This window comes from Heterocephalus glaber, unplaced genomic scaffold, assembly GCF_053883595.1.
Source record: "Heterocephalus glaber isolate CG9 unplaced genomic scaffold, H.glaber_assembly_v1.0 deba00001600, whole genome shotgun sequence".
In the NCBI taxonomy this organism is placed as follows: domain Eukaryota; kingdom Metazoa; phylum Chordata; class Mammalia; order Rodentia; family Bathyergidae; genus Heterocephalus; species Heterocephalus glaber.
Window position 1 is genome coordinate 41,768,818 of NW_028258372.1, and position 26,984 is coordinate 41,795,801.

Consider the following 26,984-nt stretch of genomic DNA (forward strand, 5'->3'; position numbering starts at 1 on the left):
TGGAGATTCCCAAAGAACCTAAAACCAACCTTCCTTCCTCTGCTGACAATGTCGAATAAACTAGAAGCCATTTTCCGTTCATCCATTTGAGGCTTAATGGCAAAGTCATTCTTGAAAAATTATCCTCATCTGGCTCTGCATTGCACACGCACTCAGCCTCCAGCTACATCATGCATAGATTCAGAGACAGCCGAGTCCGAGCGGTCTTGGCTAGTAGCTAGAGATTTGCCTGCTTTCTACAGAGAAGCTGTCCAGCCCGTCCATGGAAGTGAACTCCAGTATCAAGACAGTCCCAGAGCTGGGACTTGTACCTGGGCCTCTGGACTCCTCCTCCTGTGCATTTGCTGTACTTAAACATGTGCACACACAGAGAGTGAGGACTGGGGATCTGTCCCATCTGCACAAGCTGCACTGGCGGTTTTATCTGCCCTTGGCCTGCTCCTTTCAGCTGAGATCGCTATCTGACTCCAGAGGGCCACACTGCACCGCCCTGTTGGAAATGATGAAACATCGGTGACTTCAGCAGCAGAGGAGGGTCCTGGTGGGGCTGCAGGGGGAGGTTTCCATCAAGACTTCGCTGAAACACAGGCTGGGCTCAGACCTTGCCCATGGCCCCAGAGGTGAGTAGGTGGGGTGTTTTAGTACTGGCTAAGAAGCTGGGATTTTAAGCTAATTTGAAGCATGTGCTTTTGTGGGTATGGATGTGTAGAAGTTTCAGACAGGATTCTCCCTTTCTGTCAAGATTTCAGGATATGCGATTCAGTTTGCAGTGAGCTCGGAGGGAGCCTGAGATTCAGCAGTCTGACTTTGCAGACATTAATCTTGTGTTTCCGAGATCTGAGATCTGCCTGCATAAGCAGCAGTGGCCCTCAAGGCTCCAGCTAGAAGGTGCATGGATTTCGCATCCCAAAAAACATGGTTTCAAATTCCCACTCTGCTGAACTGTATTGTGCCTCAGTTTCCTCATCTATAAAAACGGGTATAAGAACACCTACCTTACAGGGTTGCTACAAGGATTCAGACACATACCCATGGTGCCAGGACAGCCCTTGATCAGTAGCTGCAGTTACTTTTTTTTTTTGGTAAAGGGGATTGAACTCAGGTCCTTGTGCTTTCGAGGCAGGTGGCAGAACCACTGAGCTAAATCCCTGGGCCAGTAGCTGTTACTTTTTAAGTCAACTGGAAACCAGATCCTGGAGAAAGTCTCCCCATAGGAAGGTTTTCCTTAAGATTTGTTCTGAGCCACAAAAGGCAGGAAGGATAAGACCCAGGAGTTTTAAATGTGATGCATGAAAAGTCAGAAACTGAATCCTGTCCAAGAGAAAAGCCATGCACACGTCCAGGCAAGGAAATAGCACCAGCACAGGGGAACATTTCCCCTGGAAACGAAGCTGGCTGTGCCGCACACTGTCCCGGGAGCTTTGCTTAGATGGACTCATTTGATCTTCACACCTAAGTAAGTTGGGGCAATGACTGGCTTTTGTTTACACTGGGGAAACTGAGGCTGCCAAGTGTTAAGTGACTTGACCGAGTCCACAAGAGGAAGCTCTTCAGAGGACACTAGCACAGAAGAGCAGCCTGAGACCAGCCCTTTCTCCCTATCTCCCAGCCTGGGAGGGGCTCAGACAGCACAGTGCTCAACTCGGAGGCCCAGACCAAGGCTTGCTGACTGGCCAGCCTTGCTCCTTGTGCCCAGTGTGTGGGCCTCACTGAGTGCTGGCGATTCCACCAGTGCGAGCCCTTGAGCAGGACTGGCTGCACAGCTAGAGAGACTCAGCCCAAAATGAAAGTCTGGGCTCCCATGTACAAAAATTATTGAGAATAACCAGAAAGTATCGAGGCAGCCACGGGGCCCTTGTGAACACAGGGCCATGCCAGGCTGCAAACCCAGCAACCAGCACAGCCCTGCATCCAACAACAAGGCAGGGAAGGTGCTAGAACATTCTGTGGTCCCTGTAACCTTCTTGATGGCCCCGTGAGGGGGACATTCGACCCCCCAATTATTAAGTATTGAGTGGCTCTCCCAGGTCAAGCAGTGTTTCTTAGGTAAGAATTGATCCAATTGACACTTGCTCAGAGTTCTAGCCAGCTTCCTCCTATACAGAATGTCCAAAAGTCTGTTAGGAGTTACGGGCTATAACATATGGACAAGCCACCAAAGAACTCACAAACTGAGCATGATCTGTAGAAGGTGCTTAGTGTCCCTGAAATGAGTCGGCTGATCTCTGAAATGTAGTGGACCAATCTAGGAAATGGCTAATAACTATTTTGCTGTCTCCCACAAGTCTCCAGTTTCACCTGGAAGTAGCACGATGAATCCATACATTCTGCCCCCGGTGCCTGCCATTCTTCGTACCCTTGCTGATTTAGTCTCACAGTTAACTTGCATTCAGCTCAAGGAATTTCTGGCCAAAATGCTTTCCCAAAACTTACTAATGAGAGGGGCTGGGGATTTAGCTCAGTGGTTCCACTGCCTACCTCGCAAGCACAAGGTCCCAAGTTTGATCCCCAGTACCAAAAAACAAAAAACAAAACTTACTGATGAGAAATGCTGGGTGGCTTATTTTTCTCCTAAAGAAACTGCATCAAGACATAAGCATGACTAGGGATGTGGCTTGCCTTGCTGAGACTCAAAGTTGCCTTTTCTGGGTAATTGAAGTCTCATCCTTTATGTTCATTTTGGACCCGTGGAATTCTAGAACAGTGAAATGTCAGAACTAAATCTGTTTAGCCCATCTCACCCCCATTTTATAGACAGGGAAACTGGGGCTTGGTGCCCAGCATGACTGGTTTATAAAGCTGCCAAATGGGGAAGCTCATCTTGTTCTCATTTCGTTTTCCAGATGTTTCCTCATCACCTGGGGTAAGGCCCCTGACATGGTGGCCAGAGCCAGGGAGAATCCAGAGAAGATTTCTCTGACACCCAGCACAAAGGTGACCCCTAACTTCTGCCACCCCCTTCCCCATGGCATCTGGTAGACCCTGTGCCTCCCTGCCCTAGCTGAGTACTTCCATTACCTCTGTCCCCTCTGAGTGCACATGCTGGTAAGGGCTAGGGTCGTCTCAGACCCCATAACTGTGCACTGGGCTACGTGCACCCCCCTTGGAGATGTGCCCGAGCTGCTATGGATCCAGCGCAGGGCTGGACCCTTGGCTCCACCTGCGGCTCATCCCTCTGAGCACCATGCGCTCTCCATGTGGCACGCTGAAGTCTCCGCCAACTCCCCCACCCCGGGCTGGATTTCTGTTCCTCATGGGGGGCACTGGAGCCCAGCTTTGTCTCTAATGTGGAGAATAGTAATGTCCACCTCTGGAGGCTGTTATTTGGAGGCTTAAATAAGAGAATTCAGGCAAAATGTTTTTCACAATTTGCATGCATAGAAAACACTCACATGGTTTAAAAAAAGAAAGGTCCATCCTTATTTCATGGATGTAAATGCTGAGGCTGGAGGGGTAAACACCTTACAGCTAGGAAGGCTGGAGCCGAAGTCCCAAATCCTGATCACCAGGTCCTGCTCCTGGCTGCTCTCCTGTACTTCCTGCCAGGAGGTCGCTTTGCAGACCTGACAGCTTCTCACTTTGTCTTATCTGCACAAGGTGCAATCTAAGCCACACTTTGTTGAGAATGCCAGTTCCTCTAAGGCTGTGCTCCTCTGCCAGGGTCAGCTGTGCCCTGAGCTGTGGTGTTCGTCTCCCCTCTCCCTCACCGGGTTCTTTGCCTGGGCTTCTTCTCTGCTTCTTCATTCTGCACATGTTCACATTTCAATCTTCCAAGAACAGCACGAGCTCTGGAAAGCACAGACGTGCCCCTTTCTTCATGTCATCCGAGTGTTTCACCCGCAACGGTGCGCGTGGACCCCTCACTAAGTACTGGATCAGCTGAGACGCTGACACTCAGGGGGCTGCCTCAGTGTTCTGTTAACACGGGGAGTTCAAATTCACCAGATGAACTAGGTGTCAGGCTAACCTACAGCAGGAAATCCAGGCTTGATTAAATGTCTAAAACTTGCCTTGAGTATAGTTAATACAACGTATGGTATTATTGAACATTACGAAGAGAGTAAATTTTGTTTGTTTTTTGAGACAGGGTCTCACTATGTAGTTCAGGCTGGCCTTGGACTCACTGCGATCCTCCTGCCTCAGCTTCCCAAGTGCTGGGATCACAGGTGTGCGTCACCATGCCTGGCAAGAGAATAAATTTTAAGTGTTTTCAGCACAAAAATTAAAGTATGTGAAGTAATGCATCTATTAATTAGCTAGATGTAGCCATTTACATATATATTATATAAAATTTCAAAAACGCGTATATAAAAACAATATATATTTTTTTTGTTAATTAAAATATTAATTTAGGAGCTGGGGGAATAACTCACTGGACATGCTTTAAAGCCCTGTGTTCAAGTCTCAGCACCAAAAAAAAAAAAAAAAGCAAAACAAAAAACCCCAAAATTCAATCAGGGCAAAAACATTTTAATTAATGAACACAGTTTTTCTTTTTTTCTTTTCTTTTCTTTTTTTTTTTTTCGGTACCAGCGATCGAACTCGGGACCTTGTGCTTGCGAGGCAGGCACCAGAACCACTGAGCTAAATCCCTGGCCCCACTGTTTTTCTTGATAGGAAAAAATGCATATTAATTCCTGAAAATTTTGAAAATCACAGAAAGTATAGAGACTGAAATAAAACATAATCTACAACCCTAACAACTAGTTTTGCTAACACTTAGGCATATTTTTTTGGCCATTTTCCTCTATGAGCAAACTACATTTAAATAACATCCCGAATTTGTTTTCCATAAATTTGTATCTGTGAAGAAAGTCTGTATCTGAGAGACAAAATTGTTGTTAAAGAGCTCTTCTGGATTTGGTGAGCTGGTCAGGTAAATGAGGTAGTTTTTACAGAGGTGGGCATAGTCATGTGCTGCTAATGCAAGGGCAGTCTACCTTTCTGCATACTGATTCGTTTCTCTACATGAATTCTTCCTAAATGTAATTTTAAATTTGATGCTGTAAGTCCAATTTATTTAGCTTTTGTTTTTTAGACTGTTTCTCATTTTTAAATTTTACATTGTTTATTTTTAATAAGTGAGACTGCATAGAACTCTTTTGCAATAATAACTTTGGTCCTGTTCTGTGTTGTTTATAAATTTTCTTTTCTTCATCTTTTCGTTTTGTTTTGTTTTGATTTTGTTTTTATTTTTGAGACAGGATCTCACTGCGTAGCCCAGACTGGCCTCAATTTCATGGCAATCCTCCTACCTCAGCCTCCCAAGTGCTGGGATTATAGCATGTGTACCACTCTTGGCTGTGTACAAATTTTCTGTTCTATATCCTTTATCCATTTACCGTTTACAGCTTTCTTACAATATACAAGCGGTGATTGAAAATACAGTGACTGTTTAAATGTTTTAAAAGTTATCACAGTAAAAGACACATTGCCATTAATCCCTTGAGAAAATATTTCCCCTCACTTCAAATACAATTATTCTGTCATTCTTGCCACTTTGTGAAGCGGTTCTGGAAGCCCTTTCTTGTGTCTTTACAGGGTATAATAAAAAATACAGTTAATATTGCTGCTGAATGCCATCCAACAGAAAGGTAGCTCATAAAAACGTTAGTGTGTCCACATCCACCTTATTCACTGGATGTTGCATCATACGACTTGTAGTTCTTCCCCAAAGTGGAAATGACCAGGAAAGGTAGAGTTTGAAATGAGTTAAGACATCGAGGCAGCCATGACGGCAAAACTATAAACACTCACAAAAGAGCACCCCGAGAGCTGCCTCCAGAAAGTGGCCAGAGCGATGGGATAAGTGTGTTCGAAGAGAGGGAGAGTATTTTTGAGGGGGATTAGTAACAATGTGCCTTTTACTGTAATAAATTTTGTTTTAGTTTAACACAGGCCATATTTTCTTTATCACATCTCATATGTTAAAAAAAAGATGTAAACTCCAAAATTTTGGTTTGGCAAACTTGTTCCAGGTTTTTTATCTGATCACCTTTATATTTTGTTTAACATATGAAGCTCTAATATTTTTAGAGCCAATCTATTTTTTCAAGTATTCTTTTGCACATTAACTAGAAAGTTTTCATTTATTTTGAAATTTAATAAATATTATTAAATTTATGAATATCCAATTCCATTTCCTTGTCATTTTAATGGCTCAATTTGAAAATATCTACCTCCTAAATCCCTTTGTAATTTCTTTTGTTATCTAGTGTCTTCATCTAGGTTATTTTCTCTTTCCTTATGGGAAGCTAACCCATTCTCCTGTTTGCAGCGTTTCTTAAATAATGCTTTTTTTTCCTTTCACCTCCCTTGTGAACCACTTTGTGATATGTGTATTGTACACACTGGCATATTTTAAAGCCCACTCTATTCTTTAAAAGCTCTAGTCAAGAACCTACCTCATCACAATTCCTTTCCAAACATCTTTTTGCTTCTTTATTTTTATTATTCTCCTCCCCCCCAAAAAAATTAGAACAATTTTGAGTTAAAAAAATCTCACTGTAATTTTTTTTTCTGGTACCAGGAATTGAACTCAGGACCTTGCACTTGCCAGGCAGGTGTGACACCACTGAGCTACATCCCCAGCCCCTGTAATTTTGATTGGAATTATATTGAACCAATAAATTAAGTTTGAAAGTTATTTTTAAAAGTGTCATAGCTTCACAATTTGAAGCATCGTATGTCTTTTTTGACTCTCAGTAAATTTTTGTTATTTTCATCAGAATAATTTTCATGGAATTAAGACTATTTAGATATTTTTCTTGTGGTGGGTGCTAATCTCATGGGATTTTTAAACCATTTTGTTTTCTGATCATTGCTAGTATAGTAGAAAAAAGGACTCAAATTTTAGACTATTTATCCATGGGACTTATTGAACAGACTCATTGATTCCAATAGTTTCCAATAGAATTTTTAGGTATAAAATCACATAATTTTCAAGTAAGGATGGATTTGATTTTCCCCCACCAAAAACTATACCTTCATTCTTTAGCATATTGCATAACAGCTCAGGATCCACACCAGCCTGCCTGGGCACAAAGCCCCATCACCTCTCTTTGACACCTTGAGCATGGAAGGTAACCTCTCTGTGCATTCATTTTGTCCTCTGATAGTGGACATAATGGTAATATTAACCTCTCAGGGGTTGTGAGCATTAGATGAGTTAATACATATAAAAGCAGGGCCAGGGATTTAGCTCAGTGGCACCGTGCCTGCTTTGAAAGTTCAAGGTCCTGAGTTTGATGCCAGGCACTGGAAAAAGGAAAAAAAAAATATATATATATATATATTTATATATATTTTATATATAAAAGTGTCTGCCACATAGAACATATTTAATAAATATTCTGTTCCCTTACAGTTATTATTGGAGGTTGGAGGAACCTCCAACTTCTAGCAATTAGAACTTCTCAGACTCATTTCTTCAAGTGGTTACATCACACATCCTGGCTCTCAGATAGCTACTGAAGTATTTTGCCATGTAGTAAGATACTTATTGGTGAAAGGTGGATATTCTTTATTACAGTAAGAAATAATTCTCATGCTTTTACTTTATTAATTTAATCAGAAATAAGTGCTTGAATTTATCAAGTCCTTCTGGGCCCTTTACGTTGGGTCTATGGATGTCATATTTATAGGACTCAAGAGGCAGGTGCCTGGAGCAGTTGGGATGAGGGCTTTGGCTCACACAGCCTTTGAAACCTGATTCCCCCCTCAGGGACTGAGACAACTGCTCAGCCTCTCTGAGCCTCATCCCTCACCTATGAAAGGTGGTCACGCTCCCTTAGGGTGAGAGGAATAAAGCGTGGAGTTGCGGGGATACTCAGCGGTGGCTTTCATTCTTGTAACAGTTGATTTTTTCCACATGCCTGGGCTAATTTCTTCATATGATCATATATTTACCTCTGTGTTTATAAGTGAGATGAACCTGGAGAATTTCCCATGTTTTTCTGTGCCCTAACTTCATTTATGTTTTGTAAGAATTATTTATTCCTTAAAATTTTGAAGTAATTCACTTGTAAAACCATTTAGAACAGATTTTGGGGGTGACAACTCTGATACATTTTTAATTTTAAAATAATAATATCTATCATTTACTCGACGCTTATTACTACATTCCAAAGTGATAAGAATTATTTTACATACTTTATCATCCTCAGAAGAAAGTATTGGGGCTGGGGATGTATAGCTCAGTGGTGCCTCGCCTGCCTGGCAAGCCCAAGGTTCTGAGAGTTCAATCCTTGGTACCGCAAAAAAAAAAAAAAAAAAAAGAAGAAGAAGAAGCAAGTATCATTTATTTTTCCCTTATTTAATCCTGAATTGCTAAATTGCCCAGGCTGGGCTCGAACTTGGAATCCTCCTGCCCCAGCCTGCCAGGGTGTTGGGATTACAGGCCTGTACCACCATGCCCAATAATTCCTATCTTACATATAAGAAGACTGGGGCTTTGAGAAGTTAAATAGGCTCATGCAAAGATTTCTTACCAAACTTCATTCTCATTGTTCTGATTTGGTTTGATTTTGGTTCTGTTTTCTGAGCCTTGTGAAATCAATTTTTGCTAATTTATATTCTATAATAATTTATATTATTTATATTATATGTTAATTTATATTAATTTATAAAAGGAAAATATTCCTTGTATTGAGATTTCATCAATCTTAGTAGTCTCACAATTTTTTCTCTCTCCTGTTTCTGTGGTTAAATTCCCTGGGTCACTACTTTGACTTATTTGCAATTCATGCTTTTCTTGGTCATTTGAAACTAGGTATGAAACAGGGGAGAAAAGTATTGGAGTGTGGAGGGTGAGAGAGACTGGTGATACCACACAGTGACATGAAGGTTGTTTTCTCTGAAGTCTTCCACTTCCACCCATTTTTGTTTTTCTTTTCCTCCCCCCCCCCCGCCCCAACATTTAAAGAAGAAAATACTAGGGACTAGAAAGAGCCTTAGGAACATTGTCAAGCTCCCTAATTCACCACTTCCTGGAGAGCACGTGTGCCGTCCGAGTCCGAGGCCACGTTGTTAGCAGATGGCAGAGCCAGAGAAGCTGAGCCCCACCAGACTGTTCTGTCTTTTGCTATTCTTCCAAAGCTAACTTTAGAGACAATAAATTAATTTTAAAAGATGGATAAAGTCAGATACCGACATTGATTGTGATTCGTTTAATCCATACAGTTTCCATAGGATCCATCTCTACGCTGATCCCACTTTAAGCCGTTCTTTGTAGAATTCATCCATCCAGAGAAAACGAGTGTCAGGCAGAGAAGGGAACGTCTTCTTACTCCACCTCTGACACTAGGCTGCACCACGGGGAGGGCCGTGAGAAGGCCCCTTCCCGAGGGCAGAGGGACACCGATACGACAGAATCCAGCCTTAACCACGAGCGTGAGGCAGACGGAGAAGATGCTTTCAGTGCAGAGTAGGGGCCGTGGTGTCCACAGTGAGGACGGCAGGACAGTCCCCAGCTCTGCAGTGGGAGGAGGATAACAAACTCTCACGTGGGCGGGGACTTTTTCCTGACATAATTACCTGACACTGCTCACTTCCCACTTGGGGTGTGGGGGTGTGTGGGTGTGTGTGTGTGTGTGTGTGTGTGTGTGTGTGTGTGTGCAGCTGTCCCTGCTGACTGCCTCCTCAGCAGCCTGCAATTAGACCTCAAGAGACAGACAGCCTGTTCATGGTAGTTAGGGGGCACTTGCCACTTCATTAAGGTTATCTGTCATAATTTTCCCCCTCTTCCTCTTCTAGATGTTATCTCCAAACTATATTCGGAACAAATGTCCACGTCTCCTAAAATAGAACAACCCATTTTTTTGGCGGTGCGGAAATTGAGCCCAGGGCTTTGCACATGCCAGGCAAGGGTTTTACCCTGAGCTACGCCCTCAGTCTCCCCAACAAGCTAACTTTTCATAGCTGTACCCTGCTCACCATCACAGTGGGGGATTTTTAGAGTTGAATCGTCCCTAATAATTATCAAGCGCTTCCCATGTGCCTGGCATTGTATAAAGGTCTACAAATAAATCTCGAGCCACACAAGAACTCTGTGAGGGCAACATTACCCTTCTCTCCACTTTACAGATACGGAAGCAGGCGCTGTGAAGTTCCATGATTTACATCTAGAAGGGGACAGAACTGGGATCTGCATTTAGGTCTCTTTAACTATACCACTATATACTGCTCTCATTTGACCTAGCTGCTGTATATCATTTGGCCAGTAAAATGTAGCTTCGTACTAAAATGGTGGGAGGAAGTTTAGGTGATGTAGCCAAAATAAGATACTAGTTTTAAAATAATGGGACATTTATTGCACATAGTGATTTTCAAAAGGGAGAAAGCTTTCTCCTTCAAGGGACATTTAGAAACACGTGGGGTCATTTACTTGGTTGTTAGGCTGACCTGTCACCTTGGCGGGTTTCCAGAATGCCCTACGTGCTGTGGGAATACAACAGTGCTAGGCGACCAGGACTTGTAGGGTGCCACGGGTCAGACAGTGCTGAGAAACACCAGTGGAGTGGAGTACAGAGTCTCCCTATCTGCAGCTCCTGCGACCGTAGATTCAAGCCACTGCAAATAGAAAATACTCAAATCACAAACAGTGTCTGTACTGAAACAGGTACAGACTATTTTTTTCTTGTCATTGTTCCCTACATAATATAGTAAAACAACTACTTTCTTTCCCTGGAAATAAGACCTAGCCAGAAAATAATCAGCCTTGAAAACTAGAGATCAGAGACACCAGCCCCAGGCAGCCTCTTGGCCTTTGCACAGCGCAGTGAGCAGGACCGGGTCTCCTCTAGGCGGGGTGGGGAAGCCCCATGGCGCTGAGGCTCCCAGGTGACCTTGAGGTGCCCCTTGGCACTGCAGTGGTGGGGCTGGGGGGACACAGAAGGGCTCCATCACAGACAGGAAGGGAAACTCTGCAACCGAGGACATTCTCGCTTTTTATCCCCTCTCCACCCATCCCATGTGCTGGATCTATAGAAAGCAAAGGACCCCTGCCTGGATCCTGGTCCACTTTTACACATCACATTAAATAGGACTCTTTGGGAGTGATGATGATGATAATGGTGGTGGTGGTGGTGGTGATGCACTGTGTTCATCTGAATGAAACACATGGGCAGATGGGCGTAGGTGCTTAGGGAGAAGGGTCTCCAACTGATCACATAAGAAAGGGAGGCCTAAGTCCGCAGGCTGGACAGGGTGGGCATGCTCTGCTCGAAGCTTTTGCCTTCCTTCCAAAGGAAGGCGTGCCCCAGGAATACCTGTTAGTCGAGTGAAAGGTGTGGGGAGATCGAGCTATCTTCTCCCTGGAAACATCCAGCTGACCCTTCCTCACTATTACCTTCCCTTCTCTCTAGTTTGACTTATTTGGTCCAAGTTTTGATGCTAAGGAGCCTGTGTGAGAACTAAAATTAAACACACAGTTTCCAGGCTGCCTCACATTTCCCTTCACACTCGGAAGCCCTGATTGGGAAAAGAAGCGTTCATGGCAGCCAAGTGTTTAGGTTCCTGGTCTGCAGCAGGAGGGAGGTGGGTGGGTCCCCACTGTCTCTGCCCACTGACTGCCATCTCACCTTATAGAAAACTCCACATTCACCCACTGGTCGATGGAGCCCATGCACCGATTTTTTAAATAAATACTTTGTAAGGGGGTAGGAGCATCCGATGTCCTAAGCTCATGGAGGCTGTGTGGGGTGAGTGTGTGTGTGTGTGTGTGTGTGTGTGTGTGTGTGCAGTTAAGACCTGAGCTTTTCAGAGAATCTGCACCGTGCTCCATGCTCCAGTAGGAGCTTGAGTATGTAGACACCAGTGATGCTCCCCTGGGGTGAGATCAATGGTTGAGAGCGTGTGGGCTTTGGACCTCGCGCTCCAAGCCAGGCCTGCCCGTTTGCCAGCCATGTGGCCTCAGTGTCATTGTCACTCACCTCTGAGGCTCCTGTTTTTGTTCTAAAAGGAGGCAGTTATACCCCGCTCCCGGAACTGTCATCCAAATTGGGAAGATGGAGGGCACGTGGGGCCCATGGCCACCGTAGCTGACACGGAGTATCCGCTGGCTGTTAGGTAGTGACCTTGTCGCTGCCTGTTTTATACCCTCGGGATCGGAAATCTGGGGAGAGGAAAGCAGATGAACCTCGAGCAGCCGAATTTGGGTGCAGAGTACTTATCCGTCACCTTCCCCCTGCAGGTGCCCAGGAGGACCCCATTGGCAGCCCTCTCTGTGGTTCCTCCCAGACCCCTGCCTGCTGCCACTGAAAGAGGCTGAACCCCGCTCCAACTGGCGGCTGCATAGTCGGAAGCTCAGCATGTTGACAGGGTGAGGGGCCCAGGGTTGTCCAGAGAGCCAGTGGGATTTGCCCTGAGGCACACAGCAACGCCAGCCGTGAGCCTCTGGCTGGGGGGTGGATTTGCAGTTGTGTTAACGCTTTTGCACTTGGGCTTTGAGGCTTCTCCTTTCCCAACAGAGCAATGGAGCTCTGGCACGGCCTAGTGATGGCAGCGGTGTCCCTCCTCCTGCAGGCCTGCCTCCTCATTGTGACTGGTTTCCTGCTCAGCCGGCACATTGGTAAGGGCCTGGCCCCCTCCTGGTCACCCTCACGGCCATCCCCCAGCCTGCAGTAGATGACGCCCCCTTGGAGACCCTGAGTGCCACTGTCCTCCCTCCCCTGTCACTGGGTAATCAAAGCTCTAACCTCACCGTTAACCGCAGTGCCGGTGTGGAGGGGCTCCTTCAGCTGGCCTTGATTCGTTTTCTTTCTCAGCCCAAAGGGCTGATGGTGAAGAATGGCCTTGAGTTGCAACAGAAGGAAATTCTGGGAGATTTGTTGAGCTTCCTGGGCTGATTTATGGCGCCAAAGCTCTGTCCTGGGAAAGCATTCCAATTAGGAAAATGGCGCTGCTTTGGCTGCGCCACGTCAAGGGATTAGGCATGATGATGTTTTCAGTAAACATCCAGTAGAAGAAGCCCTTTCCGTTCCTTTGCTCATCCATCCATTCATTCATTCCTTTGACACATTTATTGAAATCTCAGGCACCAGCCAGGCCCAGGCTACGTGACAGGAAATAAACCAGAGATTCCTGCCCTGTGGAACTTCTATTCCACTGGACGAGCAAGATAATAGCAAGTGACACACATGTATGTTAGGTTGTGAGTGCCAGGGAGGAAACACAAAGCCAGACGATCAGATATGTCCCTGAGGCGCTGGCATCTGAGCAGGAGCTTGCAGGAAGTGAGGAGAGAGCCGCACTGCAAAGGCAGAAGCAGGAGTGAGCTGGGCAGTGAGCAGGGACCAAGAGGCTGATGGCTGGGGCCAGGAGCAGCAGGGGCCGCCAGAGAGGAGAGGGCATGAGGTCACACGGAGGGGCTCAGAAGCTAGTCAGGCTTTCTCGAGCGAGGAAAGGAGACACCACAAGGTTGGAGCACAGCAGAGCTGAGATTTGAAAGGCTCCCTTGGAAGCTATGGCGATGGATGGAGGGTGGGTTCAGAAGGCCTTTGATTTCGGAGGGGGGCCTAACCCAGCAGCTGTGACCACCTGTGACCTTGCCCTCTCTGCTCCAGCCCGGCAGAGTGAACGGATGCTCAAAGAGGTCAGGCTGGAGGCCCGGGGCTCTCGCTCTGTCCACCAGCCCCCGCCAGCCGCCAAGGAGACCACGGAGACTTGGATAGAGAGAAGCACCCGCGTGTCCGTTCCGCGTTACGGGCGTGAGTCAGTGGCGGGGCGGGGCCTTGTCCTGAAGCTTATGGCGCCCTGTTGGGAGCCTCCGCACAGCAGCCTAGGGCCGTCTTTGCTGAGCAGATCTCCAGCCAGGGTCCTCACACTCGGGGAGTCCAGGCCTCGCCAGACTGCCTTTCCCGGAAGGTCGTCATCCTGTGTGTGGAGAAGACCCCTGGGTTTGCGTGGGTCTGGGTTCCTTCCTGGAACTGCCCCTGAGTGAGCGATTGCAAGGGTCTCAGACCCTGCTCCTCCTTGCTGTGATATCTTCCGCTCCTCCTGCTAAGGGTGGAGCTAGGACTTTAACCACCCCTCCCTGCCCCACCATGGCTCCTGCAAGGCACCTACCACCTATCTGACCAGTGGATGGCTGGTTCTGGACCTAGCTCCTCCACGGGAACCTCCTCATGGTCTGAGACCTGCTCGGGGACCTGGCCATTTGCATAAATATGTGTCCTAGTGATGGTTCCCTCTCTATTCCCTGTTGCAAGAAACTCCACTCTTCTGGTTTTGTCCACACACCTTAGGTCTTTCCCACCCCTGCCCCTGAAGTGCTGGTGACCAAACCTAGGGCCTCGAGCATGCTGGGAATGCTCTCTCCCACTGAGCTACATCCTCAGCCTTGTTTTCTATCTCAAGGTTTGGGAGAACCAAGGGCTCGCTATTGAAACTGCTGCTTACAGCGGGTGCCCTCGCCCAAGACCACTTTTTCCGCTGGTTTATCTCTGATTGACTGATTTGCTTTTTCTCCATCCTGCTGATTTTATCTTTTTGGCTGAGATAAGGCCTCAGAGTCTGTGGTAACCAGCGAGGGCAGCTTACAGCCCTCCAGTGTTTCTCAGCCCGGAGAAGGCACTGGCCTCCTTCTGACCCCTGGCCACAGAGCTTCACCGGAGCCTGGCCACAACCAGAGACGTTCAGCTAGCAGGGCCCTCAGCCATCACTGCTCAACCCCCTTGCTTTACAGAGGACACAAGTCAGGCCACAAAGAGAGATGTGAGCTGCCTGCAGCTAGTGACAGCTGTAGACGGGAACCTGTGCCTGGGACTTGCAGGGCCAGAGCGGTTGATGCTGGGCCACACTGCCTCAGCTTGTGCCTGCTTGCTGCTCCTGCCCCACTTCCCCAGCACAGTAAAGTCTGTTGTGTTTGTATTCGTTTTAGATGGAGCTGGGGGAAGCAGCGGTGTTGGATTCTTGTACATGTCCCTGCCTAATGTCACAGGCTCCCTTGCCCACCGCCCTTTCTCTGCTCTGTTTTCTCTTCTTTCTCTTTCCGCATCTCTGTATCTCTCCTCCTGCTTCTCTCTGAATTGCTGGCTCTGCCTCTGTCACTTTATCCTCCCTCCCACTCCCTCCACCCTGTCTCAACACCCTCTGGCTTGCTTTGGAAGAAGAGCCATTTCCATGTTCTCTCCAGGTGAGAGCGGCACATCCTTGGATAGCTCGGAAGGCACAGACAGCTCGGACGGCACAGACAGCGCACCTCCCACCGGCCAGGTAAGGACAATCAGGTGATCCCAGCCTCCACGTGCAGCCTGGGGTCCCTGCCGTAAAACAGGGAACTCAAGCCACCCCGGCTATGTTACTGGGAACAGCAAAGGAGGGCCTGGCCCGGCTTCCAGCCTCTCGGGTGAGGGTGTCCCATATCAGTGTGGACCACCTAAGCAGAGCCAGTCTGAGCAGACCGTGAAAGTGAATGCGCTAACGAGAAGGCCCCTTCCCCAGACCCCAGTCACAAGGCCCAAATCTGCACTGGATCCCACCCCGACTTCGAGTCTCTGCATCTTCCTTCTCATCTGCTGCATCCCAACCGCTCATCCTGAAACCCGTTCCCTGCAGAAGGTGGGACGCGGCCATTCGCAGGAGAGCCTTGGACTTGCTCTCAGACACAGCCCCTGGGTCCCTGTCCTTCCCACCGAGCCTGGGTGAGGCTCTCTAGCTAGAGCTCAGTCCTGGGGTCTCCCCTCTTCCGAGCACGGTGCACACCTTTCCCCACATGGCTCTGCTTTCTTCCCAGGTCATCAATGATGTGAATTACACACAAGTGGTCTTCTCAACCCCTGGAGGACGAAGCAGGGAACCTGCCCTGGATTATGAGAACATGAAGGAAGCCACGGATTACGTCAATGTCAATCCACAAAGCCACAAGCACAGTTTCTGGGCATTTTCGAACCCTGCTGTCTCCGAGCCGGTGGAATATTCTCAAGTGGTTATATGAATTCTAGGGTTCTTAAAAAATAAGGTACAATTCTCTATTGATTCTTGCATTTATTTTGTATGAGAATTCCTTTAAATTAAAAAAACAAAGTATAGGGGAAAAATAGGTCTAGGTCCCAACAAGAAGGATCCAGATCAGATGTTAGGAAGAACTTCCAAGTAAAGTTTAAAAACATTGACATACAACCAGAGAGAAAGTGGTGAGGTCTTCTAAAAAGTTTTAATCAGCTCCAGTGAAGTTCTATTTGGTGATCTTAAGGTTAAATGACTTCTTTTTGAGTTCTTTAATTATTTGCAATAAATAATTTTCTTAAAGATTTTAAGTAGAGTTGCAATACTGGTTCCTCTTCTCCTCTTGCCTAATCCTGCACTTTGGCCCTTTTATCAGTGTTGTATTTTTGCTGAATAATCCTGCTTTGCCTTCACAATTTCAAGTAATTCACTTATAAAGCCTACCATCAATCAGTCTTTGAGTTTGCTGATTTTTTTTTATAAGCAAAAATGACAAAGAGAATCCTAGTCAGTATCAGCTGGTATCACAATTGGTTATTCCAAGGAAAATCTTTCAAAATTTAATACAATAAAATTCAATATTAATTCCTGGGGTTTTTTAAACCAATTATGAATAAGAAGGTCCTTCTTGACTTGATTAAGAATTGTTTACTCCAAATCAGCAGATAACATGATATTTAAGTGTAAGATCCTAGACACAGTCCCATTAAAACAGGAACGAAGTAAGACTGTCCACAACCCTGCTGTTGGCTTATTGTCCAACATTGCTTGTTTAGAAGTTCTTATCAGTGCATTAAACAGCAAGCCGGGCACAGGGGTCCACATTTATAATCCCAGCTATGCAGAAAGCTGAGGTAGGAGGATCACTTGGATCCTAGAGTTTGAGACCAGCCTGGGCAACATAGTGAGACTCCCATCTCAAAAACAAATAAAAATAAATAATCAAGAGCCATCATTACTGAAAGGAGGATAAATTGTTCACTGCAGATATCCTAGCCCTAGAAAGCTACAGGAACTTAAAATATTGATAATGCATAGTAAGCAGTGATTGGATGCACATTTTTTCCAATAGCAAAGTAAGACCATGACTAAGCAACCGCACCCCAAAAAATGAAATCTCAGGAATACTCTTGGCCAAATCCAATCCAGACCCATGGTGTTCAGGTCATAGAGAGCTCCACGGCTGTGCCCCAGAGCTGGCTATAGATGACATCTGTGTCCTGGGGCTGTGAGCCGCTGGTGGCCTTCAGCTTCCCAGTCTCCTCCCCCAGGAGGGTCTGTAGTGGTGGCTCTGGTATGGATTTCAGGATCTGGAAAATTCTCACCACCACCACCACCTTTCACCTACCATTGTTAATTCCTTCCTTGAAAGTTTTGCTTAATGGAGAAAAAGAGATTCTACTGATCAGAGAGGCAGAATGAGGAGTAAACATCAATAATAATAACGCTGTCTTTGCAGCAAGAAATTAAATTCTACTTCCTATTGATCTCTTTTAAAAGGCTAAAAAACATTCAAGAGTGTGCTGAAAAGGTGCAACAAGTTCCATACGGGCCGCCGAGAGAGACAGTGTAGGGACATTGCCATAGCTGCTGCACATGAGGCGAGGGGACAGCTGGAGCGGACCCAGGGCCAGGCCCGGGGGCCGAGAGGCGAGTGAAAGCATGATGAGAACACTTGGCCATCAGAGATCATCAGGGTGCAGTTAGGACGCTTTTGACCTAGTTGGGGGACGGGAAAGAACTGGAGAACATATGCAGAACAGCATGTAATGGGGGGATTAACAGCAGGAAATGACAGGGTTAGATCTGGGGAAATGATGAGGCAGACCTATTCAGAGAACATCCCAGACAGAGGTTATTTCTAACCTTGGTGTAGAAAGGAGGGTGGAAAGTCAACTGACAAAAAGCAGAAGGAAAGTGAACAGGTCTGCCACAGTGCGGGCTCCCGGGAGCACGTGAGGGCTGTCCTGGCGTGAACAGTGTGCAGAAAAGTCTGCCTGGGCTCAGGGCATGCCGGTGCTCAGGAGCAGGGAGAGGATGGCAGCGAGTCTGGGGCTGTAGGATGCCACAGACCATCTGAGTAAGGTCCCGGATGATAGCATTTTACAGCAAACCCACCACGGAGGGCAGCACTAGCAGCCACCCTAACTGCTTATCAGGTGCAGGCACTCTTGGAGAGCACTGTTTAAAAATCAAATTGAAAATGTGACTTGACCAAATGACTCACACAATTTTGAGGTTCCAAGGTGTAGATGACTCCTCAGATGCTGTGATCAGTAAAAGGGGAACTGATTTTGCCTCCTAAGGGTTTTGAGCTTGTAAGCTTTTGATGGGGGCTAGCTAAAAATTTAAACAACAGTAGTTCCCATTATCTGTGGAAGACACTTCCACGACTCCCTGTCTAAAACTATGGACAGTACCAAAGCCTGTGTGTACTGTTTTTCCTATACATACATATATACCTATGAGAAAGTTCAATTTATAAATCAGCCATATTAAGAGATTAACAATAGGAATCATTAATTAAATTGAACAATATTAACAATGTACTATAGTAAGTTATGTGGCTAAGGTCTCTCTCTCTCTCATGCATGTGACACTGTGACAGTTAATCTGATAACCAGGGCAGCTACTGAGTGACTACTGGGTGGGTAGCATATATAGCACGCATACACTGGACAAAAACATGATTCATGTTGCAGACAGGAGAGAGCAGGATGGTGCAGGGTTTTATCACACTATTCAGAAAGGTGAGCAATTTAAAATTTATGAACTATGAATAGGGAAGACCACTGTAATCTTTGAAGCCATCTCCAGCCAGCTTGCTGCAATAAAATGCCCTGCATTCCTCATATTTCCATGCACTTAGAGGGTTGGCTGCATAAATCTCTGAATAGTTGCCTGGATACATAATCTCCCTTTGAGGAACAGTTTCCAGTTTGATGAGGTTATGTTCTCCCATGTTACTTATCATTGGTTCCTCCAGGGAACCACTATGCTGATCCACTCTAAGTTCCTCCAGGGGTGAGGACTGGATGGAAATCTTCCCAAAATTACCTGATAATAAGATGGAAACTAATTTGCTACCGGCATCCAATAGACAGTTGATTACCTGCCATCAGTGAGCCGGGACTCTAGACCACAATGAATGTGACTTGTCTTTAGTGAATTCCTAAAAAGAACAAGCATTGAAATGCCCACCATGGGGGCTGCAGCACAATTCTGTCTCATTAGCCACCCAGACCTACTTAGGTGGTGAGGGGGTATTTTAGGTTCATTTTGCTCCTGGGATCAGGATGGATCACTGGGCTCAGAGGGGTCTCAAAAGATATATTCCCTCTACCTCTAAACCAGGACACCGAAAAGTAAGTGATTCATCTGGCTTTTTGAGACTCACACTGAAGTCTCACTGCCTTTGAGGCTGGAATTTCTATACTCAGCCTTCATTCTGCTGTAGATACCTCTTTTTCTCTGTCCATGCGAAGTGCACTAGCTTCTGTGTGCTTCAAGGGAAGGGAGCAGGTGTCTGGGTATCTCAGGGGAACTGTGTCAAATGAAGGACTGAGACTCTTTAAGGGAAAGGCTTCGGGCCTGCAGGAGAGGTGAAGTGTACACACTGAATCTCAGCAGTGTTGGCTGGAGAAGGGGCTTCCTCCTGATTCTTACCCAAAGCCACCCAGCCCACCCCAGGCTGATGGTGTGGGCACTTTCAGCCCCACACTGCCACCTTGTGGCTCCAGGGCAAACTCAAGGCCCCTCTGTCTTTCCCATTTGAGCTGGACACGGGCTCTGGGGAAGTGGTCTCACCCTACCCCTTCCTCAAGAAGATCACAATTTATCTTGTACAACGCACTACCGCTGCCCTTAGGAAACAAATAAGCCCGCAGATTTCCTGGATGTTAAAGACTTTCATTGATCGATTTCAACCACATCTCTGGGTTCCTGACCCAGGAGCAAACTGCTGCTGCCTGGGCTGAACCTATAGACCCTTCATAGAGAAAAATGCCTATTTACACACAAAACACAGACAGAGCCTTCTGGGAAGTTGCTGGCCTACACCAAACAATGTAAAAAGCCATTCTGACCCCCACTCCGCCTGGCGGTGAACGGGGGACAGTGGCTGGGTGTCGGGGACGCCAGGCCCAAGGAAGGGGAGACTGGGTCCTCCTGTCACCTGAATCTGCCCAGTAGGGGCTGTGTCCCACGCGCCAGCTCTCAGCGCTGCAGGCTCAGGATGTTTTGCTCACTCGCAACACTCGGCTCAGGTGCTTTTCTTTCAAGGAAACCTAGAGTTGAGTTGCCTCCTAAAGAAGAGTGAGCGCCAAGCCACCGTCACATGTCAAGGCTTCCCTGGGGTGGGGCAGAGAGAGCCGGGCCCTCAGGAGCCCTTGGCTAGGTGAGCAACTGTGTACACCTGCTAGAGCTTGGGGCAACAAACCACACTTACAGCCACAGTTCTTCCTGACGTTCGAGCCAGTCCTCCCCCGCTTCTGGCAGCTGCTCTTGCCACCACGAAGGCCGGGGCAGGGAAGCACCCCGTGGCCTAAGTTCCCTGGACATGATGAGGAGAGGAGAACAAAGCCCCAGTTCCACAGCACTCTGCTGTCTCTCCGCCCTTGGAGGAGGAGCTGGCACCACAGAGCCGAGGGTGGAAGTGGACAGCAGGGCAGTGGCCAGCCCCTCAGTCGCCAGAACTGAATGAAAGGGTATAAATGTCACTGTCATAAAAATTCAGCAATTCTTCTGAGCTTGTGGGTTAGAACACCCTCTGTGTTTCTCCACTTGAATATGATTTTCCATTTTGCAAAATCACAGAAGGCTAGAGCTGAGAAAGAGTTTCTCCCCAAGGCAGAGCTGAGGGGCAAACCCCGGGCTCCTGCCTCAGGCCCAGGGCCGGGCCAACTCACAGTGAAAACTCCACGGAGCCTTGGGACACCGAGCCAAGGTCATTGCTTCTCAAGGGTGTCTTCTCTGTCCAGCAGCCCCAGAGGAAGGCACAGTTCGGGGCCCTTGAGCCCCTGCCACCTCCAGGCTTATCCCTGGTCTCAGAGGTACTGGGACCATTTCTACCTCTTTCTTCCCATACCCATCCCCGGTGGGCGATACCACTGCGGACGAGAATCACTTATCCCTGCCACCCAGCCTGTGACGGGTGGCATGGAGAAGAAGAACCGCAGTCTGTGGACTTCCTGCCAGGTACCAGGTGCTGGGCTGAGTCTGCGTCTCCGCCAGGCCATCTCCTTCCGGAGACAAGCAGCTGGAGCAGGGGCGGCCCCTATCCACGCGCTCTTCCTCATTAAACGCTCCTCCTTCAGCTGTGCATGCTGTCTCACTCCAAGAGGCTGAGGCCAGCGGGATCCCAAGTCTGGACCCAGTCCAGGAAACTTAGCAACTCAATGAGACCCTGTTTAAAGAAAAACAGGAACTTGGAATGTAGCTCAAGGTGAAGGCTCTGGGTTCAATTTTTTAGAGAGGGGACAGGTGGCCAAGGCATGAGACCGGCTTCTGGGCTCCCGACACTGATCTGGGGTAACCCAAGTGCCTTTGCAAGCCTGCCCCCCATCCGGGGCACCATGCCTACCAGGTGGGTGTGTTCTCAGGACCAGGGAGCTGGGCTGTTTGACCCTCCCGACCCTCAGTCTTCACACTAGGAGCAGCTGTGGCACCAAAGGCAGGGACAACCACTGCGACCCCTTCGCCCTGTCTCAAACTCGGCTCTTTCACACCAGCCCTGACCTCCCAGCCCCACACCAGTGCCCAGGAAAGACAGACACCTCCACTCACCGTGGGGCAGAGCCAGACTCCGGGGTCCTCTCTAAAAGGTGCTGGTCTCAGTGGGGGCTTCGTCACCTTCCCGCTCTAAGTCCTTCAGTGACCCCGCAGGCCCAGGCCTCCCACCCAGGCTGGGGCTGAGGGTGGGCGGGCAGCTGGAGCGGGTCAGCAGTGTAAAGCGGCGGCTGGACAGGCTGCCATTGGAGAGCTGTCTGCGAAGCTGGGGCCGGGCAGCCCTGCAGCAGGCCAGGCGGCCCAGGGACCGTGGCAGCAGGTGGCTGTTGAAACACATGTAGATCCAGGGGTTGCAGCAGCTGCTGAGGTTGCCCAGAAGCATGGAGATGGTGAAAGCCACATTGGTGGAATCTGGCAAGAGAGAAGCACAGGAAGCCTCAGGATGGCCCGGGAGAGAGGCATCACTCACAGGACAGGCGAGGACACTGAGTCCCACAGAAGCAAAGGGCTTTACTTATAATCGGAGAGCACTGCAGCTGTGGCTCGAACCTGGTCCCTGACTCGAGAGTTTCACCTTCCCGAATTTTTGGTTTGTTTTCATGCTGTAACTACGGGGAAGGGAGGGGAGGAGCTGAAATTTGTTCCAGTTGAATTGAGGTTACACATTCTCAGGGCTAGAACCAGCCCACATAGGGGAAACTGGTTTTGTACTAGAATCTAGACCGTGAATCCCCTAACAGATATAGACCTAGGGTGAGGCATGTCTATAAAACACTCAGGAAAAGTAACCAAGATCTGGTCCCTTGGGCCCCGTCCTCACCCATGTCACAGATCGAGGCTTCGTGTTACAGTCTGGATTCTGTCCTCCCTCGTCTTTGGGGGCAATCCTCCCATCCTGTTGCTGTCACTGAACACGTGTGAGCACTGGCTCTGGGCTGGGGACCTGGACTGGGGACCTAGTGGGCAGTCAGTGGAGCATGACTGCTCTGCAGGTTGCTCCACCGTCATCTCCAAGCGCCAGAGGGACAGATTCTCAGTACAGGGCATCCGAGCGTCCCAGGCCAGGCCAGTGCTGCTCTGTGTTGCAGGGAAGGACAAATTTCTCTCCTGGGCAGCCAGAACCCTGATAAGATTCCCTCCAGACACTGTCTTCTTTCTGGAGATGAACTGAAACTGCTCTTGCCAACAGGAAGGCTGCTGGGATGGGCCCGTCCTCCTGCTGGGTCACCCTGTTGACAGCTGTGGTGCAGGTGGCTCACTGAGTTAGTGTGCTCTGCAGAGGGGCTTCAGAATCTCTGGAAGCAATGCCAGACTGGAAGAAAGCTTAGGGGTGACCCTCCAGTTGTTACAGGGCAGTGGACAGGAACTGCCTTCAGACCAAGGTCTCCAGCTCTGAGACAGGTCCTGCAGAGAACCCAGCTGGCAAAGTCAAAGGCCAGGCTCGTGTGCCCACAGGTGAACCATCCTCATGCACACCTCCCATAGGTGTGCTCAAGGAATGCTACCCAGGGTCCTAACGCAGGACTTAAAGCAAAACAAGCCTCAGGCAGTTTCCCCCACCTCAGGTCACACACACACACACACACACACACACACACATGCACGCACACACACACGCACACACCCGCCAGCTCCAACTCCTTGTTCTGCTATAGGCTCGGTAAACACCAAGATACTTGCTAAGAGTCCTGAGACCACCTGCTTCTCAAGAATCTGCCTTCCTTCCTTCCTTCCTTCAAGGCCGGCCTCCCCCAGTACTGTTAGGGCAGACAGTTCCATTCCTAGGAATGAAGAGAAGGAAAGACACAGGGCAAGAGGCATGAGTCACGGGCACGAGAAGGCAAAGCACCTGGGCTGGCAACAAGATCCTCTGCTTAGGAAGCACTGGTTAGTTTGGCCCTCTGAGCCAGGGCCAGTGCAGGGGCTGCAGACTGCCACGAGGGAGCAGCAGCGTCATCTCAGCTCCACTTCTCAGCCCTGGAGGGAAGATCTGCTGTGCCAGTCCAGGCAGAAACACAGCTGACAGTGGGGGCAAGGAGAGGGCAGGGACACAGACTCTAGACTCAAACCAAAGACTTGGGCCAGGAGGCCGGCATGCTGGGGACGAGAGCTCAGTCCACCTACATGTAGGTTTAAACTAGTGAATTTCAGCCCAAAGATGCGATCAGTAAGTGGTAAATCACTGTGCAGGTGAGGTGCTCGGGATAGGCTTGCAGTGGAAGCAGGGAGCCTGCCCTAGCTGAGCATCAAGATCCTTATCTCCTGTGGGTTCCTCAATAAAGGGCAATGACCCCCCTGCCTGGTGCCACTAAGCGGTGATTGGGGGAGGTAAGTATGGCACAGATAGGGACTCACTTCAAGGCCCGACTCCCTCGCCCCCAGCAGTGGCATTTTTGGACCAGTTGCTTTGCCTCTGTGAGTTCTCAGATGTACAACAGAGAAGGCCACATCGAGGAAGGATGAGGTCTCGCTGTGCTTCGCACTGGGAGATGCCATATGCTTATTTGGATTTAATATGTTCATTGCTTACAAAATAATTTGCAAATAGCCTCTTCCCCAAACTGATGTCAAAGAGTGATTAAGAAGAGACAACGGGACCATCCTAGGTTGGCATTATTTTTTCATCTTTCCTGCATGACTGTGGTAAACTCAAAAATAGCCTTTCTCTGTTCCATCTCTCCAGAAAAGCAAAGTGTTTGGCTTGAGTGTGTTGTGGGATGAACAAAACGATTTAAAAACAAAAACTTAAGAGGAGGGGACAGCTTCCTGCCCACTGGTAGGAATTGGTAGCTTCACCCTGCTGGGCAGCGAGTTCTCAGGACACTTCCAGGGAGGAAGCCTGACCAGCCTCCCCCAAGGCAGCACACATGCCAACCAGACTGCAATCTTGTGCGGGAGGAAGGCCCCTCTCCTTGGAGAGCAACTTTCAGAACCAGGGTTCTGGGCAGGACGTGGGGCTGAGGGAAAAGACAAGGAGACAGAAGACCTGGACTCTACTCTGCATTTTGCCATTCCCCAGCTGTGTGGCCTCAGGCAAGTCATGGCCCTCTCTGAGCCTGTTTCCTCACTGATCCAACGAAGGGGCTGGAGTGGGCAGATCGGTAGTGACCGTTGAGCATGTCCTGGTGAAGCCGGGAGAGTGCCAACAGAATCCATTCCTGGGCCACAGACTGTCATTCTGGACCACAGGGTTTGAAAATCCCTCTTGGTTCTGCCACCCTTTGATCCCAATTCTAGCAAACTGGAAGTTGCTTGGGCAAACCTGCCACTGCACCAGTGTCGCGCGGTACTTTAAAACTGTCACACAGGTCGCCAGAACTGAAAGCTCAGGACATTTCACAGGAAGATGCACAGCACCGATGGGCCAGGTGAAAGCTGCAACTCCCTTCTGACATGGGACAGCACTTTGGTTTGAATGTTTGTCTCCCGAGTTAATGTGCTGGAAACACAACCCCCAAGGTCACCGTGGGCCTTCGGGGGTACCTCGGGAGGTGACCAAGTCATGGGGCTGTGCCCTCCAGAACAGGTAACCGCGGAGCAATGAGTTTTGTTCTAAAGGCAAATCTGGCCATCTCTCATGATTCCCTCCTCCACGTGATGCCCTGCACCACCCCGGGACTCTGCGGAGAGCCCTGTCCAGCAAGAAGACACTCACCAGCTGCAGCCCCTTGACCTTGGGCCTCCTGGCCTCCAGAACAGTAAGAAATAAATTTTTTTCTTTATAAATCACCCAGTCTCGGATATTCTGTTACAGCAACAGAAAATGAACTAAGACAAGTAAGCACCAGGTGGCAAAACCACTGAGCTAAATCCCCGGCCCCAAGTGCCCATTCCCTCACTGCTCCACTCGTTTGTCACTGGCCTAGCCAAGGGAGGAGGCATGGTAGCTCCTGCTGAAACCCTAACCCTGACTTCCCTGTCTTTTCTCCCCCTCACCCCACACAGGCCACACACTTGCCTTCATCCGGGGCATTCTCGTCCCACACAGACCACATCTGGACACTGAAGAACGGCGCCCAGCAAGCGACGTAGGCCAGCACGATGACGAAGGTCATCCTCACGGTGCGGATCTTGGCCCGAGAGACGGTGCCCGTGCTGCTGACGCGGGACAGCCGCCCCTGAGTGGCTGCTGCTGGGGCCGAGGGTAAGGCCTTGCCCCACGTCCTCCGGCTGCTCCTTTCCACCCTCCCCGCCTTCGTCTTGGCTTTCAGGTTCTTACAGATCTCACGGCAGATCAGGCTGTAGCAGGCGGTGAGCATGGCCACGGGCAGGACAAAGATGGCCACGGTGGTCCAGGTGATGTAGGCCCGGGGCCCCCAGGGGAAGCGGAAGTCAGCCCAGCAGTCCAGCACCCCGGAGCCCTGGATCACCTCCCGCAAGGAGAAAATGAAGACTTGAGGGAGGCTGAGGATGGCGGCCAGCAGCCAGGGGGCAGCGATGAGCAGGTAGGTGGACTGGCTGGGCTGCTGGAGGCTGCGCAGGGGGTGACAGATGGCCAGGTATCGGTCCAGGGTCATGGCCAGCAGCATGTAGGTGGAGGCAAACATGCTGAGCACCTGTAGGTATTTGATGGCCCGGCAGAGGACGTCGGGGCCCTGGAATCGGTAGGTGAGGTCCCAGAGCAGCTGGGGTAGCACCTGGAAGAGGGCCACAGCCAGGTCGGTCAGGGCCAGGTGCAGCATGAACAGGTGCACGCAGGAGCTCTTCAGGCCCGGCCGGCCCAGGACCAGCAGCACGGCCAGGTTGCCCCCCGCGGCCAGCACCAGGACTGTGGCCAGGACGCCAACCTCCACCCTGGCCAGCTCTTCATCCCGGCCGAGCCAGGGTGCGGTGGCATTGAGGGCAGAGAGGGTGCCCTGTGGGGTGGGAGCGGCCGCCCAGGCAGGCCGAGAATTCATGGTGAAGGTTTGCTGGGAGGGAGGAGAGGAAGGAGGGTGGAGAGGTGTGGATGCAAGTGGAGCTGAAAGGCTGTGTGCAGAGAGAGATGTGACACGGAGAGGAAAAAGGCTCGGGAACACGTGGAGTGGTTCGGAAGGACAGGGACGGCGAGGAGGGGAGGGGATGAATGGGGCAGGAGGGAGAAGACGGAGCCAGACAGAAGCGGGCAACCCCGGGAGCGGGAGGGGGGAGGAGCCCCGGGGACAGGGTGCGGGAGGAGGGCGAGGCTTCCGGAGGAGGGAAAGCCGCCCGCCACCGCTCCAAGGCCCCCGAATTCGCCTCCTCTAGACTTCTCTGGAAGTGGAGAGCGGAGTCCCCGAGCCGAGCCGTGCGAAGCGCGGCGGAGACCGTGGTGTCGCCCTGGGTGCTGCTGC

At 49.3% G+C, this 26,984-nt stretch overlaps 2 protein-coding genes across 2 annotated transcripts; one reads left to right on the forward strand and one right to left on the reverse strand.

Annotated features, from left to right (window-relative positions):
- Nucleotides 1–371: 371 nt before the first annotated feature.
- Nucleotides 372–16,251, forward strand: Rhex (regulator of hemoglobinization and erythroid cell expansion). The gene is made up of 7 exons (XM_087193999.1): nt 372–620; nt 2,844–2,934; nt 12,191–12,319; nt 12,468–12,568; nt 13,563–13,706; nt 15,134–15,213; nt 15,734–16,251. The coding sequence occupies exons 3-7, from the start codon at nt 12,309–12,311 to the stop codon at nt 15,932–15,934; spliced, it is 537 nt and encodes a 178-aa protein (XP_087050125.1). The 5' UTR covers nt 372–620; nt 2,844–2,934; nt 12,191–12,308; the 3' UTR covers nt 15,935–16,251.
- On the reverse strand, nt 16,135–26,816 carry Avpr1b (arginine vasopressin receptor 1B). The gene is made up of 3 exons (XM_004862072.3): nt 25,631–26,816; nt 21,730–22,083; nt 16,135–21,349 (listed from the first exon to the last, which is right to left on the reverse strand). The coding sequence occupies exons 1-2, from the start codon at nt 26,568–26,570 to the stop codon at nt 21,761–21,763; spliced, it is 1,263 nt and encodes a 420-aa protein (XP_004862129.2). The 5' UTR covers nt 26,571–26,816; the 3' UTR covers nt 16,135–21,349; nt 21,730–21,760.
- Between the last annotated feature and the right edge of the window lie 168 nt (nt 26,817–26,984).

Bases quoted from the DNA above. Each gene is read 5' to 3' on its own strand.
- Avpr1b (XM_004862072.3), bottom strand. From the start codon at position 26,570: ATGAATTCTCGGCCTGCCTGGGCGGCCGCTCCCACCCCACAGGGCACC. The intron at 22,084-25,630 runs GCAAGTGTGTGG...CTCTCTTGCCAG, and splicing joins CGAGAATGCCCCGGATGAAG to ATTCCACCAATGTGGCTTTC.
- Rhex (XM_087193999.1), top strand. The intron at 12,569-13,562 runs GTAAGGGCCTGG...TCTCTGCTCCAG, and splicing joins CCTGCTCAGCCGGCACATTG to CCCGGCAGAGTGAACGGATG. The intron at 15,214-15,733 runs GTAAGGACAATC...CTTTCTTCCCAG, and splicing joins GCGCACCTCCCACCGGCCAG to GTCATCAATGATGTGAATTA.